Genomic DNA, 14,040 nt, shown 5'->3' with positions numbered 1-14,040 from the left:
AAGGTGAAGATTCTAAAATCTATGGATGTCATACAATTATTTTATAATCCTTTTTTTGTTCAAATTGCTTATTAGAGTGTTCATTAGTATTAAATAAGTTAAACATATTTGTTCAATTCAGGTTGTTTAAGTGGCTGTATTATGTAAACAGTCAATCTATGCTGTTCTTGCAATTTGAATTGGTGAATGAAATTTGTTGTGCACTGGAGGAAGGGTAAAAAACCGATGGAATACATCAAGATGTATGCTGATGAAGTCTCTGAAAAAAAAGGAAAAGTGGAAAATGGACAAGACACTCCTCTTGTGACTAAAAAAGTTGGAAGTTGGAAAAATTTTTACATGTCCACATGAATCCAAGAAATAAAAAGTGTTTTAAAATTGCTCTCTGAAAATACTCATTTTCTATTCAATGCCGAAATGGTCTAAAAGTTAGATGCAAAAGGATGGATTAGCAAAAAAAGTGCTCTGTAACAATCAACCTTTTCACTTGCAAGTTGCAACAACAAACAAAACCAATTTGAGCTTACCATTGAAACAACAAATGCTTATTTTCTTTTCATTTAGAGAGGAGAATATTATTATTTATGCTCAGTAAGCAAAGACATAGAATATAAGTTGTGATAAATTGTAGTAAAATGATGTCTTAGTGCAATTAATAAAGTTCTTCATAAATGTTAGAATAGTTTATATTTTTTCATAACAAGCGGCTACGCCCCTAGGGGGAACTTGGGGGGGTGGGGAGGAGTTAAGTAAGACAACCCACCATTTTCAATTTAAGTTTTAAAAAAGAAAAAGAAAAAAAAGATTATTTGGGGTGGATATTATTTTCTAGGGGCGATATCTTTTAGGAGCGTGGTGGTACCCTCCACCAAAATAGTCATAACCCTTCCCAGGACCTATGAGAAGCTATATTATAAAGGAGAACCATATCTTTTCAGCGGTTAGCATGATCCTTCGTTAAACTGACTTTAAGACATCATATTAATCTTTTAAAAGGATAAACTTTTAGGTTTAAATAAGCTGCACTACTCTTCAATAAGTTTGTAATGGAAAGGAATAAAAATTTAAAATGAAGATTAAAAATTTAATAAGAAAAGTTATGCTTTTAGAGCTCATTTACAGACAAAGATAGAAATTATGTCTATGATAATATATGGTTCATATCAGTTGTTGTGAAAACATTATTGATAAATGTAAACAAATACTAAAAAGTAAAAGAGATTTCTGATAATGATAAAGATATGATAATGTAATTAAAGGTAATCTACATGTGCTATGTATATCTTGGTAGTGTAAAGAGAATTTTATTCCTTACAGCAGTCTGCCAGGCTCTGTGTAATCTTAGGCCTGGGGCTAAATTTATATTCCTCAGTTATACTATACACTCTACAAAAAACGTATTTAGATAGAGATTCAAAAGTTGGACTTTTTAATATTAAATCTAGAATCATCATCAAACTGTAAAGTTTTTTAAATAAGTTTAAAGAATCTAGAATCACATGCAAATTGTACAATCTGTATGTCGGTCTGTCCATTCTAAAGAAAACCAATAGACAAATTGATATAGAGCTCTTTTATTCAGAATATCTTCAGTTAGAGTTTGTCTATCATATTAATATAAGATTAAGACACCTTCTTACACACAAATCTGCAACGAGAAAGAAAAAAGTGTCACAAAAAATTGTTTTAATCATTTAATTACAGTTTGTTTTAAAAATATAAGCCATCTTTACTTTATGTATCAACATACATGATTTGTTAAAACTTAAAAGTAATATTGAATTTTAAAGCTGGAATAGTTATTTATAGCATCATATTATATACCTATTTCCGACGATATTAAAAAGAAAAAAATTAAAAAGAAGTATATCAATTGGTTTCGCAACCATGCTGTAAAAAATGTTTAAACCTCTATGAATAATATATTTTATGTACACACACTTGAAAGCAAGGAATACATTTAATTCATTTTTAATAGTGTAAAATGTATTTCAAATGTATACAGTTCTCAACAAAGTAAGAGGATATTAATAGCATTAGAAAGAAGAAATCTTTTTTCATTTTATTTTAATAAAATTTAAAGAAAATTTTTTTTTGTTGAAATAATCTAAAATAGAATAGAATATTTTCAATATGATTTATAAGAAAAGAAATTGTATAAGATTGCCTAATAAAAAGTAATGATAATGTCTGAAATGACATATAATGTCCTAGAATAGTAAAATGAATTGGAAACTTGAGATTATAGAACAATCACAAACATATTTGGAAAAATACAAGTATAATGGTTCTCTCAATGATCATGCAGATCTAGACTACTCTCATTACTTCCAAAAATTATAATTATTTTTTTGTCTTACAAATTTTAAATATTATTTAAATTCATTAACAACACAACAAACTATAATAATATTTTAATCAGTGGCGTGCACATCAGTTCACCAGGGCCGGATGAGGGGGGGGGGGAGGTTGAAACCAAAAAAAATCGTAATTTCAGTTTTAAGGGGCCAATCCCTCTACACCCCCTTTCGCACGCCACTTCTTTTAATATCAGTTTAAAATGTATTTTAAAGTTATTCTATACAAAAAAAAATGGTACTAAAAGATTAAAAGTTTACTCTATTTTTGTGTTGCCTAGTGGCTCATATTCCACTGGAAACTAAATAACTTTCAGTCACGAAATTATAGATTTTTCACAATTGAGTTGAGTGCACTCCATAATATTAGTTCAAGTACTAACACCATCGTTTTATGGACAGCTTTCCGTGGATATTCAAATAAAAAATTTAAGATTAAAGCCAGTTTTTTAGCCCCGAGGGATTGAGGACCCGGGCAAACCAAACAAGTAAAATTTATAATTTCTTATTTCAATATATGATGAAAATTGTCTGTAAAACAATGCTATACATGATATTTCAGTATGGCTCAGAACCGGTTCTGATCCAGCGATTATTAATCAAATTCTATGCCACATTGGGAAAAAAAACTTATAGACATGTTTCATTAAAATAACTCAACAAGGATGACTCTATTCATAAAAAGCGAAGCAGAAAAGAACAATGTATAGACAAATTGATTTATAGAGCAGATGTAAAGCTGTCATTAGATAATAGAAATAAATCCAAGAATATCCCTAAACCTTTATAATAATATGTATTTTTTGTCTTATGAAGTATGAACAACTATGATGGCCAAACAATGTAGGCTAGATCATAGAAATCGTCACTGAAAATAAGTTGTCTATACTAAATAGCAGCAGAGAAAATCACATTTCCAAATAGCGTTACGGAAAAACCAAGAACCAAACTTATTCTTCAAAAGACATTTAATATTCAGAAAAACTGAACACAGTAATAGTGTCTGACTGATTATGACGTAACAAAAAAAATTAGCTAATGAGAGGCCGTTATCGACCAATGGTAAAATTTATAGTGGCCTCTCATTGGCTAATTTTTTTTTGTTACGTCATAATTAGTCAGACACTATTACTGTGTTCAGAAAAACTTAATTTAACAAAATAGATTTTGTATATCAGACTAATGGATTAATAATAAAATATTTTGAAGATAATTATGGCTTCGAAACCGATTTCTATCCGTATGATTAAAACCGGTTTTTAGACAAACTGAAAAATCATGTATAGCATCATATTAAAGACATTTTTATATTTTTTAAAAACCGCAGATACCTGTTTATAATTCGATGTGATAAACAACTATTAAACTTTCAATTATGATCATAGCTCATACATATACAGATGAAAGTAGAGTTTTCAATTTGATATGTGGTTTCGATTCATTAAGTATTTTTGGTTTTAAAGCTTCCAACGAGAAATAGGTATTTTTGCTTTACTAATAGGACACCTGTAAAACTGGAATAGACTGAGAAAATTTAATCTTGATGATTTATGGTAACGGTGAGGACAGGACGGCACACAGTTTCATATAAGACTTAATCAATATCCACCAGGTTTCTTCAAAACAGAACATTTTTAAATTCTGTTTAAACTTTTATTTTAATTAACAAATTCATTCTAATTTCATTAAAGTAAAACAGTAGAGGGGGAGGTATTAAAGAACTCTATGTCCCCAACCCGTGGACTCTATGCCGACATTTAATATTTCAGCCAATAGCGTCGTGAATATTAACACAGCTAATACGCTACAAAAGAGCAGAAAGAATTTCCTAGCAGACGAAAAGCCCCCCTCCCCTAACACTGGATCCAAGTGCTATCTGGGTTATACATATATACTAAATACATTTATTCTCATATCATATTCACAGATTTTGGTCTCTTTTTTCAAAGCAATTATTTGTTTTTCGAAACTAATACTGCTAAGATAGTTTTAAACGCCCATTATCGCATACCTATCTGAAAAAAGATGGTTGAGACAAAAATTGTCAACAAAAATCTACAGTAAAGTAAAAACACCACTATCTGGAGCCATGGGGCCTGGGGATGGTAAAATATGGAAGTGCACAAAATTTGTAACTGCACAAATAGAGATAATCAAGAGACATACTCTCTCAATCATCCAATAGGAAAAAAAGAATATACATTCCAGACATGTCAATTGTTGAAATAGAGTACATATTTTGGTAGGAAAGGGCATAATTTTTTCATTTTGTACGCCTAATGGGTCAGCTATAAATAGTCGCGTATCCTAAGATAAAGCTTTTCTTGGGTAAATTGTATTGTGTAATGGGGGGGGGGGGAGTTTTGACACATTTGCGTAAACCTGGCACCTAGGCTTTATCTTTGGACTGAGAGGATAGGTTATAGGTTATATGATGAATTTCACGAAGTTTTAAGATTTTTTTGGATAGGCCTCCAGGTTCCGGAGCTCCAGGCCTCCAGGTGGTCTCTGTACAGGTAAAAATGAAAGAAAAAAAATTTTAAGTTACAAATCAACTTATAAAACAAAATATGCATCTTTTTTCTTCAAATATGTGAATAATATTAAAAAAGATGCATATTTTGTTTTATAAGTTGACCTGTAACTTCAAAAAAAAAAAATTTTTCATTTTTTTCATAAAAGAATGATTTTATCATAAATAACCTATCCTCTCAGTCCAAAGATAAAGCCTAGGTGCCAGGTTTACGCAAATGTGTCAAAACTTCCCCCCCCCCCTTGATCCCCTAGTATTGTGTGAAGAAAATTACAAAACCTAAAATAAGTTTGCTATGAATGGTTAAATTCCTTAGGATAAAGTTAGCTTTCTACAAATTATATTCTCGAAAACTTTCATTGCTTGTATAATGCAAAACTATACTAAGGCGTCTTTTTAAGTTTATTGAATTTTTTGGTTAGATGGACCATCTAGATATAATATATCTATTATTGCACATCAAATGATCTCAATATCAGAGACACAAGGCAAGAACCTGTGTATCCACAATGGCAGGGATCTAAAGGAATAAGACAATGATTGATAAATTGATGTACGTCCCCAATTATAATACAAAATTACACATAATGTAGTTAACAATTAGTGGTTAAAACGTTTTGACACCAAACCTAATGAAACAACCAATTCAAATTCAATAAAAGTACCTTAAGTTGTTAATCCAATGAAAACATTAGCATAAAACTTTGAGGACTAGTGTTATAAACAGTCAAATGTCCCTCCGTCCCTGCCATGTGAAGAAACAGTTTTGCTTTTAACTTTGGGACCATTTAAAAAAAAAATCATAACTGTCCCTCCAAATGTCCCTCCCTCCCTGCCATGTGAAGAAACAGTTTTGCTTTTAACTTTGGAACCATTTAAAAAAAAATCATAACTGTAAAAATGTATTGTTAATATGCATAATACAATATAGTTTAAGCAAATTATTTTAGGGATGAATTGTCCTCCCTTAGTTATATCAGGTTATAGAACACATAAATCCATAGGCAATATTACTTGGATTATGAAAATTGATTGCACAAATTTCACCTATTTACATAATCTAAAATGTAAATGCAGAATGACACCTAAAATACAAATTTTTTTGCTTTAGGCAGATCATTATGTAACTTTGTAAATGTACAATCAGTTGACTCATTAAACTTTTTTGGTTACAATTCATGAGAATAATACAATTTCATAAAAAATCACCTAAAATGCGTTCCTGCTTAAACTGAAAATTTTCTTGAAAAAAGGTTGACCTTTAGATAGACAGGTCAGCTTCTAAGTATTTTTGCCATCTAGCTAGCAATACAATTATCTATCTATACCTGGGAGTGCTGATAGCTAGTGCAAGTGCAGACAAAGATTCCCTCTTGGCAGCCTGTTCATGAAGGTTGAGCTGCTGGTTGTACAGCTGGGACATGTGAGGAGGCACCAGGTCGGTTCCCCAGCCGCGGCACTAAAAAAGTAGTATCCTTAAATGAAAGGCAATATGTTTTTTTGACTGTCTGTCTATTGTGTCAACTTTTACCAAAAAATCATATCTAGCTCACCACTGATCCCAAAGGGTTATAGTTACCTGACCTTTACTATTTTGCAGTGCATCTCGTTGCTTCTAGATGCACAGCTGCTTATTTATAATAAACAATTTTAAATTTGACATCAAACTAATAGAGAGACTATAAATTATTTTCAAATACATTTCTCTGCAAACAATTTGAATTTGATAATATATACATAAAATGACTAAATGGCATTCACTATTTGAACTGGTAGTATACTTTTTGTTCAATTCTTTGCTTTGAAAAGCTTGAAGAGGGAGTGGGTTGAACATTTAACTTAAGTAAAACCATTTTTACCACTCCCAAACTTTTACTTATATACCTTTGTTAAAAATAAAGGTTTTAAACATGACTTGAAGCTGCAAATTTTATAATTTTAAGACGATTAAAAGAATTGGAAAAAGAGGGTAAAACACCTTTTTTTTATTCTTATAGCAAAGATGTAGGACTTGAAGATTGGAATATTTTACTGCTAAATCCCAGGCTTATTTTTTTTTTTGACTGTATGATATTTGTTGGCAGGAAATTAAATTCATTCACAAATGCACTTTTCAACACATAAAGTATTCTTTTCAAGCACAAAAATTTAGAATCTTGCAACAGTAGAGCCTGCAAAAAATATCAGAAATAGGAGCATAATAAAAACTGCAGATATGGAATTTGGTTCAATTTTTTTCTTTATGTGTCTTTTGCATTTTTTGTACTGTTAATTATTTATTTATTCCCAAAAAAAAGATATATTTGTGTTTTAAACGAAAACAAAGCAATTTTTGAAAGAAAAGAAAACAGAAGACTTACATTTTTATTATTACACGCCTCAGGAGATTTTGAAACTTATTTTATAAAGCCATGGTTTTAAAAAACATCTTATCCAACCTTTTTGTAAATACTGTGTCTTGTATACCTATCAAATTTTTTATAGAAATCAAATCAAAGTCAAACAAGAATTTTTGATTTCATATCTTCAAATAGAAATCTAAAATTTTTTTAATAATTAAACCAAATACTTTTAGCTGGTTAGGTTTGCGCCAAGATAAATGTAACAACTCACTAATTAAGAATCTTAGTAATATATGTTTGCTTCACTGCATTGCCTATCTTCTACAAAACAAGGCAACAAAATACCAAAGAGCATAGCAAGAAAATCCTTAAAATTGATCACATACTTGTTTCATAAGTTCTATAATTTTTTTTTATTTAGCCAAGAAGAATTTTCAACAAAAATAATAGAAGGACTTTTTCAGCATACTAATCAAGTTAATATTTGCAAAACACTGATTTTTTAAAAGTAAAACTTTTTCAATAAATACATAAACAATTTCCTTAAAATAATTGTTCTTCAATTTTAAAATAGTTTTTTCTCGCATCGTATTATAAACAGCTTTTGGCAGATATGAAATTTACAATTATAAGATGAAAACCAGTTTTTAAGCCCTGATTTCTCGAAGGCACGGGCTAAAAAAACTGGAATGATTGTATATATTTATATTCGTAGAATACTGGATAAAATACGATGCTAGACATGTTTTTTTCGTATGGATGAGAACCGGTTCTAATCTAATATAAATCGGTTTCGAATGAATACGAGAAAGTATATTCTTACCTTATAATCATTTGCGACCTTCCTGAGTTCCTGAACCTCCTTGTACCATGGCTCTCCCTCCAGCTTCTCAACCTTCTGGCTGCTAGAGTGCAGGCTTACCAAGCTTGTGGGGCCATCAACCTGAATGCAGGGTGTAATATTTGAACAACAGTTGTGTTTAAAGAAAAATACATAAATTTTCTACTCGTATCCATTTTTGGAACTTTTCCTACCTTTTCGGTGTTTTCAGAAAAGGTTAAATGTGATTAGTTGTCTGGATAATTACAATATGGCAGGGTGACTCCTAATACATTTTTAAAACGTTCTTGCTGAAGCTCAGGATTATTTATCCAGCTTGTTGACCCATCATGAAAAGTCTTTCAAAACTCTCCAAACCTCTACTGAAAACTTTTGTGTAGGACTAATTAATTTTTATCTTACTCCAGTCCGTGTGAGTTCTATAAAGACTTGTTAATACTGTATCTTAGTTTGTTTTCCTGTAACACAACTATTTATACGACTGCAAGGCTTGTATAGCTGTTTTGATAAATAACAGAGTTGTAATTAAAGGTAATTTCCAACTGATTTAAAAGTAATGAAAATTACTCTGTTCAATATATTTTGGGTTAATTATGTAGACATTGAATTTAATGAAAGAATTTGTTTGAAATGTTTGTACACAATTTAAATGAAATGTGAAATAGCAAGGCAGACAATTTTAATTTTAGTTGCAAACTTTTTGTGCTTCAAACCGTTTGTCCACAAAGAACCGAGGACACATAATAGAGTTAATATTAATAGAGATTCAACCTTTTTCCTAATTGAAAATCATGACTATGTTTTTTTTTCAATTTGTGTTGCTCTATTTTTCCAATTAGTTACAAGTCAGTATCAATAGTTAGATATTTCAAAGTTTTAATAAATCCTATAAAGATAAATTCTATATTCATTCAGTAAATATATAGCTAAGTCAGTTCTTTGACTTTCTTTATTTTTGTATAATGACTAATTTATTTGTGTATAGTGTGGTAGTAAGAAAGAGATGTAAAGTTCCCTAGAGAGCATGTTAAATAGTCCTTAAACAAAATAAAACAAGTGAATAATGAAAGTGTTTGACTGTAACAAAATACTTATTTAATAGGTTACATACAAATGTAAATTAAATCTTTTTCATTAAATGCTTTATGGAAAAAAAGGTAGAAACTAACTCATTACAGGGAAGAAAGACGTTTTGAATATCCTGAATAACTTGATGGAGAGTTTAATGAAGAAGCTGATGAAAGTGGCTGACTCAGATTATGACGTCGAAAAAATTTAATTAATGAGAGGCCAGTATACACTGTAATTGGCCAATGGTAAAATTTATAGTGGCCTCTCATTAATTAAATTTTTGACGTCATAATCTGAGTCAGCCACTTTTACTAGCTTCTTTAATGAACAAGAATTGTTTCAAACAAAAAATGTAAGATTTTTTGGATAGTATTGAATTGATGAGATAGGCAGTTAAGGGAAAGAAAAATATATCCTACTTGGTGGAGGGTTTTAGAAACAATAAAGATTGAATTTAAAAAAAATAAAATGTTCTGTGTGGTATAAATTGATCAAATACTTTTAATTGGTTAGTTCAGTGACCAAACGTTTCAACCACTAATTGCAATCGACAGAAGGTGGTGTGATTTTGTGTATTATTATTGGAGATGTACATTAACTTATCTTTTTCTTATTCTTTTAGATTCCTGTCTTACCTCACTTGGTGGAGAGTTTGATGTGTTGAAGAATTTTCCATCCCCAACATATTCATACTGAGAGAAGGGTCGGTACTTGTTCTTATATTCCGACTTATACTCCCTAAAATTAGTTTTATTTTATAGCTATCTATTACTCTTACTATCTATTTAGTTATCTATCTATCTATTTCTAAACATTTATACATAAGGTTGATTTTGCGCAGCTGCCGAGCCCTTTAATAAGCAATTCATTCCTTCTACTCTACGAAAAAGATAAAATAAATACCTTATATCTATCAAACTACCTATCATCTTTCAATCTATTATCTATCTTTAAATTTTTACATATTCAAAATATCTATCTCAATTTTAACTGTCTATCCATATCTTATCTTATGATTATCTATCTTTATTTCTTCTTGATTGTCTATATATCTACTAATAAATATATATCTAGAAATTAACTAAAATGTAACAGATAGATGTGTTAGTAAATGAGAGTAAAGATAAATGACTACCACTTTCCTATTGGTTATTTGTAAAGAACTAATTAAGAGATACTCAAATGAATAGACACCATAGGCTTACATTATCTATATACTAGCGCCTACCCCCCCCCCCCCCTGGATGCCTCTAGGGAAACTTGGGAAGGCGGGAAGAAGTCGACCCACCCCCTCAATCTAAATTCAGTTTTAAAAATTTGGGGGTGTAATTTTTTGCTGTCATCTTTATAGTATAAAACCTACTATCTTAATATTATTTTTTTCCAAAAGAATTTTGTATTTTTTTTTTCTAAATTTACTTAGAAAACGTTTAAATTATTAATGTCTACTATAAAATTATTTTATTTGTTTTTTCATTCAAAAAAGTACAAAAATTGGGTTTACAAAACCAAGCCTTGACGTAGTAGCATTTAAAGTTTAGATATTGTTTTTGTGTAATAAAAAACAGGGAGGGAGGAGAAATGGAGATGTTTATTACACTTGTCCCCAAAGTTTTGATAACTTCTTTTAGGTTGGCTTAACAACTTAGGGAATTTTATTGAATTTTGATAAGTTGGTTCATTAAGTTGAATGTCCATTCATTTCAACAACTAATTGTAATCTACAGAAGGGGTAATTTTATGTATCCTCATTGGGGATGTGTATCAATCTATGGGCCATTGTCTTATCCCTTTAGATCCCTGACTAAAATGAATGAATGACGCCATATCTATTCTTCCAGAGCCTTTATTGGTTTTGGAATTACTAGGAAAAGTACAACTTCAAACATTATTATTAAAGTCAGGGAGGGAGGGGACATTAGACTGTAAATTACACTGGTACCCAAAATATTTTTAATAACGTTTCTTATTCATTGGCTCCAAGACTTTGGGTACTTTTACTAATTTTTGATTGGTTAGTTCAAAACTAGTAGTTCAACCAATAATTTAATCAACAGAAAGGGGACTTTGTTTATCATCATTGGGGAAATATATCAATTATCGTCCATTGTCATTAATTCATTATCCCTCGAGAGCCTTGAATGAGATTAAAACAATTTTAATAAAGTATATGTGAATTGTTAAATACAAAAAACATCCCCCCTCTCCATTAGAAAATATCTATAATACAAAGTAAAACGATGTCTGTTTGTTTGTCTGTCTGTCTGTTTGTAGCGAGGGATCTCACTAACCGCTGAACCGATCGGGTTCTCCTTTACAGGATAGCTTCTCATAGGTCCCGGGAAGGTTTATAACTATTTTCTTGGGGGGTGGGACACCCCAAACCCCCCAAAAAAGAAAAATAAACCCCCCCCCCAAAAAAATTCTTTTTAAAACTAAAATTAAAATAGTGGGGGTCGACTACCCCTCCCCAAACAAAAAAAAAATTTCCCTCTCCAAATTTTTTTTTATAATTTTTCTTTTCAATCTAAAATACTAAAAATTGGTTTGATTAAACCTCTTGGGGCAAAGCCCCTAGAGGCTAGGGGCGAAGCCGCTAGTTAAGAAATAAACAAGTTAAATACAAGAAGCTTTGCTGGAAAGGAAAACATTTTTTAAATCAGAATTAATTGTGGTGACAATAAGATCCAAAAGAAAAATAAGTAAGATGTAAATACAGAAGTGGTAGGGGAAAAAAAGAGGGGAGAAATGGTCATACCAAAAAAAGTTTAGCTCAATCAAACAAAGTTTTGGGATGGTAGAACTGAAAACTTTCATTATAAGAGTAATAGAACCTCTTAGTCCCATTTTTCTTGCTCGAGGGTTCAACAGCCGCTGGCAGCTTTTGAAGCTAGTAAAAGTGGCTGACTCAGATTATGACGTCAAAAACTTAACCAATGAGAGGCCAGTATACACTGTAATTGACAAATGGTAAAATTTATAGTGGCCTCTCATTGGTTAATTTTTTTTGACGTCATAATTTGAGTCAGCCACTTTTAATAACTTCCATCTTTTCTGTAGTAAAGATACCAGTTGTTAATATTAACGGCGTTTAACGGGTTTTAAAGACTGAATAATAATATAGCAATGATCTTCAGTGATAAGACAATGGACAATAAATTTATGTACTGTCCCCCAACAATAAAAATTTAATAAAAGTACCCAAACTTTTAAGATTAAAGAAAAAGGGAACATGTCCAATGTCCCCTCCCTTCGTAGATAATATCGATTCCCTACGATTTTAAATACATTTTTTTAATTAGAATTAAGCAAACAACCTTAGGGAAATGGTTAGAAAAAAAATACTTTTAAGTACCAAAACAGCATGTTCATTTTCACATAATTTAAATAGTAACAATTTTCTAGAAAAGAATAAAAGGAAATATTAACATTTTTGCCCCAAGTAATTTCTTTTCTATTCTTGTGAGATTTGGAACTCAATATTAGATATTTATTATTAACTCGGAGAGAAAATTGTACAAAATTCTTTTAGCAAGAATCAATAAATGTTAGATTGTTCGTATTTTTAGCAATTTCAAGTAATTCTTTTTTTAAAAGAAGAACAAAATACTATGATAGAATATAATATTGTAGGCTGGGATCCTGAATAGCATCTAAGGGCTCTATGGCATGGGGAGAGGAGGGCATTTTAAAACAGCCAAAAATGATTCTATCATTTAATTTTACAAATATAATAGCTGCATAAAATAGAAAACTTTATCGGGTTAGAGTTTAACAGGCAAAGAAAACTTGCTACTTCATATATCATATAGCTCTACAGACAGCTGCCCGCAGATAGGCAAATGAAGAACAAAAATTATATTATTTTTTTTCTGTAAGCTAATGTACATGCAGCAGCATGCTATAATTGTCATCAGCTAAAACTTTTTATTTCAAACGATAAAATTATTTTTTTACTTTGAGTTATTTACTTTTGTTCCAATAATCTATGAGAATTATCCAATTTTCACAATTTTGACAATATATCAGTCCAGACAGAATTGACTTTTTTATTATTTCATCTACTATTTATATACACTAGTGGCAGCGCCTCCAGCAACTAAGGACTCAGTAGAGATGAAAGGAAAATAGCCTAAATCCATCATATCTAAAAATGGAAAGCTTTTTTTACAATAGAGAATTTAATAATCGAGAAAATTTTCACATAATAAAATAAGATACAAACGGCTACACCCATAAAGGCCTCAAGGGGCATCTGGAGGAAAGTAAGGTTGTGGACTCGTGGATGAGGGAAAAGGGATGGGTGGTAAAAGTCGACCCTCCAATTTTAACTTTTAGAGTTGCTTTGTTTTCTACATTGCACTGTACTTTACTGTTACAGGAATCATCATTTCTATTAAATAACAGTATCTTGTGGTGCGTGGTGTTTTTAAACTACAGCCTAACCATTACCTTGGAATATGGGCTGGTGAACCAAAGTGAGGTGTAGAGGTGCGACCGTCAACAGTGTCTGAAAAACAACGAGAGGATATAAGTATAGAGTAGCTGCATTACTTTAAATTCAAATTGTGCCAATTTTTTTCCATCCATATTTTCAAATATGGCAAGCTTCTTAAAGGTCCATGAAAAGTTTTCCTAAGCTCGATCTTAATCGTTTATAGGTGATTTAAACCGGGGCGATTCATTTGGCGCACCATCAAATTATTAATATCAATCTTTAAATCGATTTTGCATGGGCGATTTGAATCGGGCAGTGGCGCGGGCCCGGCGCGGCAATGGCACTCACCGAGTGGCATTGCCGGTTTAAATCGGGGTGAATCATGCACTGAGCCCCAACGAAAGACCCATTGCATATGTAATAAATGGATATTTTTTTAATTACTTTAATATTTTATT

General features: G+C 31.0%; 1 protein-coding gene across 10 annotated transcripts in view; it reads right to left on the bottom strand.

Annotated features, from left to right (window-relative positions):
- Positions 1–14,040, bottom strand: part of LOC145314026 (uncharacterized) — a 110,199-nt gene that overhangs the window by 16,841 nt on the left and 79,318 nt on the right. For all 10 annotated transcript variants that reach the window (XM_080153753.1, XM_080153754.1, XM_080153751.1 and 7 more), the window contains 4 exons: positions 13,597–13,654; positions 9,780–9,882; positions 8,056–8,175; positions 6,219–6,349 (listed from right to left, as the gene is read on the bottom strand). In XM_080153753.1, coding sequence (XP_080009879.1) covers positions 6,219–6,349; positions 8,056–8,175; positions 9,780–9,882; positions 13,597–13,654 — 412 coding nt within the window. The remainder of the gene's footprint in view (positions 1–6,218; positions 6,350–8,055; positions 8,176–9,779; positions 9,883–13,596; positions 13,655–14,040) is intronic.

Source organism: Acartia tonsa, chromosome 3 (assembly GCF_053477335.1).
Source record: "Acartia tonsa isolate MP-2025a chromosome 3, ASM5347733v1, whole genome shotgun sequence".
Taxonomy (NCBI): Eukaryota; Metazoa; Arthropoda; class Copepoda; order Calanoida; family Acartiidae; genus Acartia; species Acartia tonsa.
This window is presented reverse-complemented; position numbering and strand designations above follow the sequence as displayed.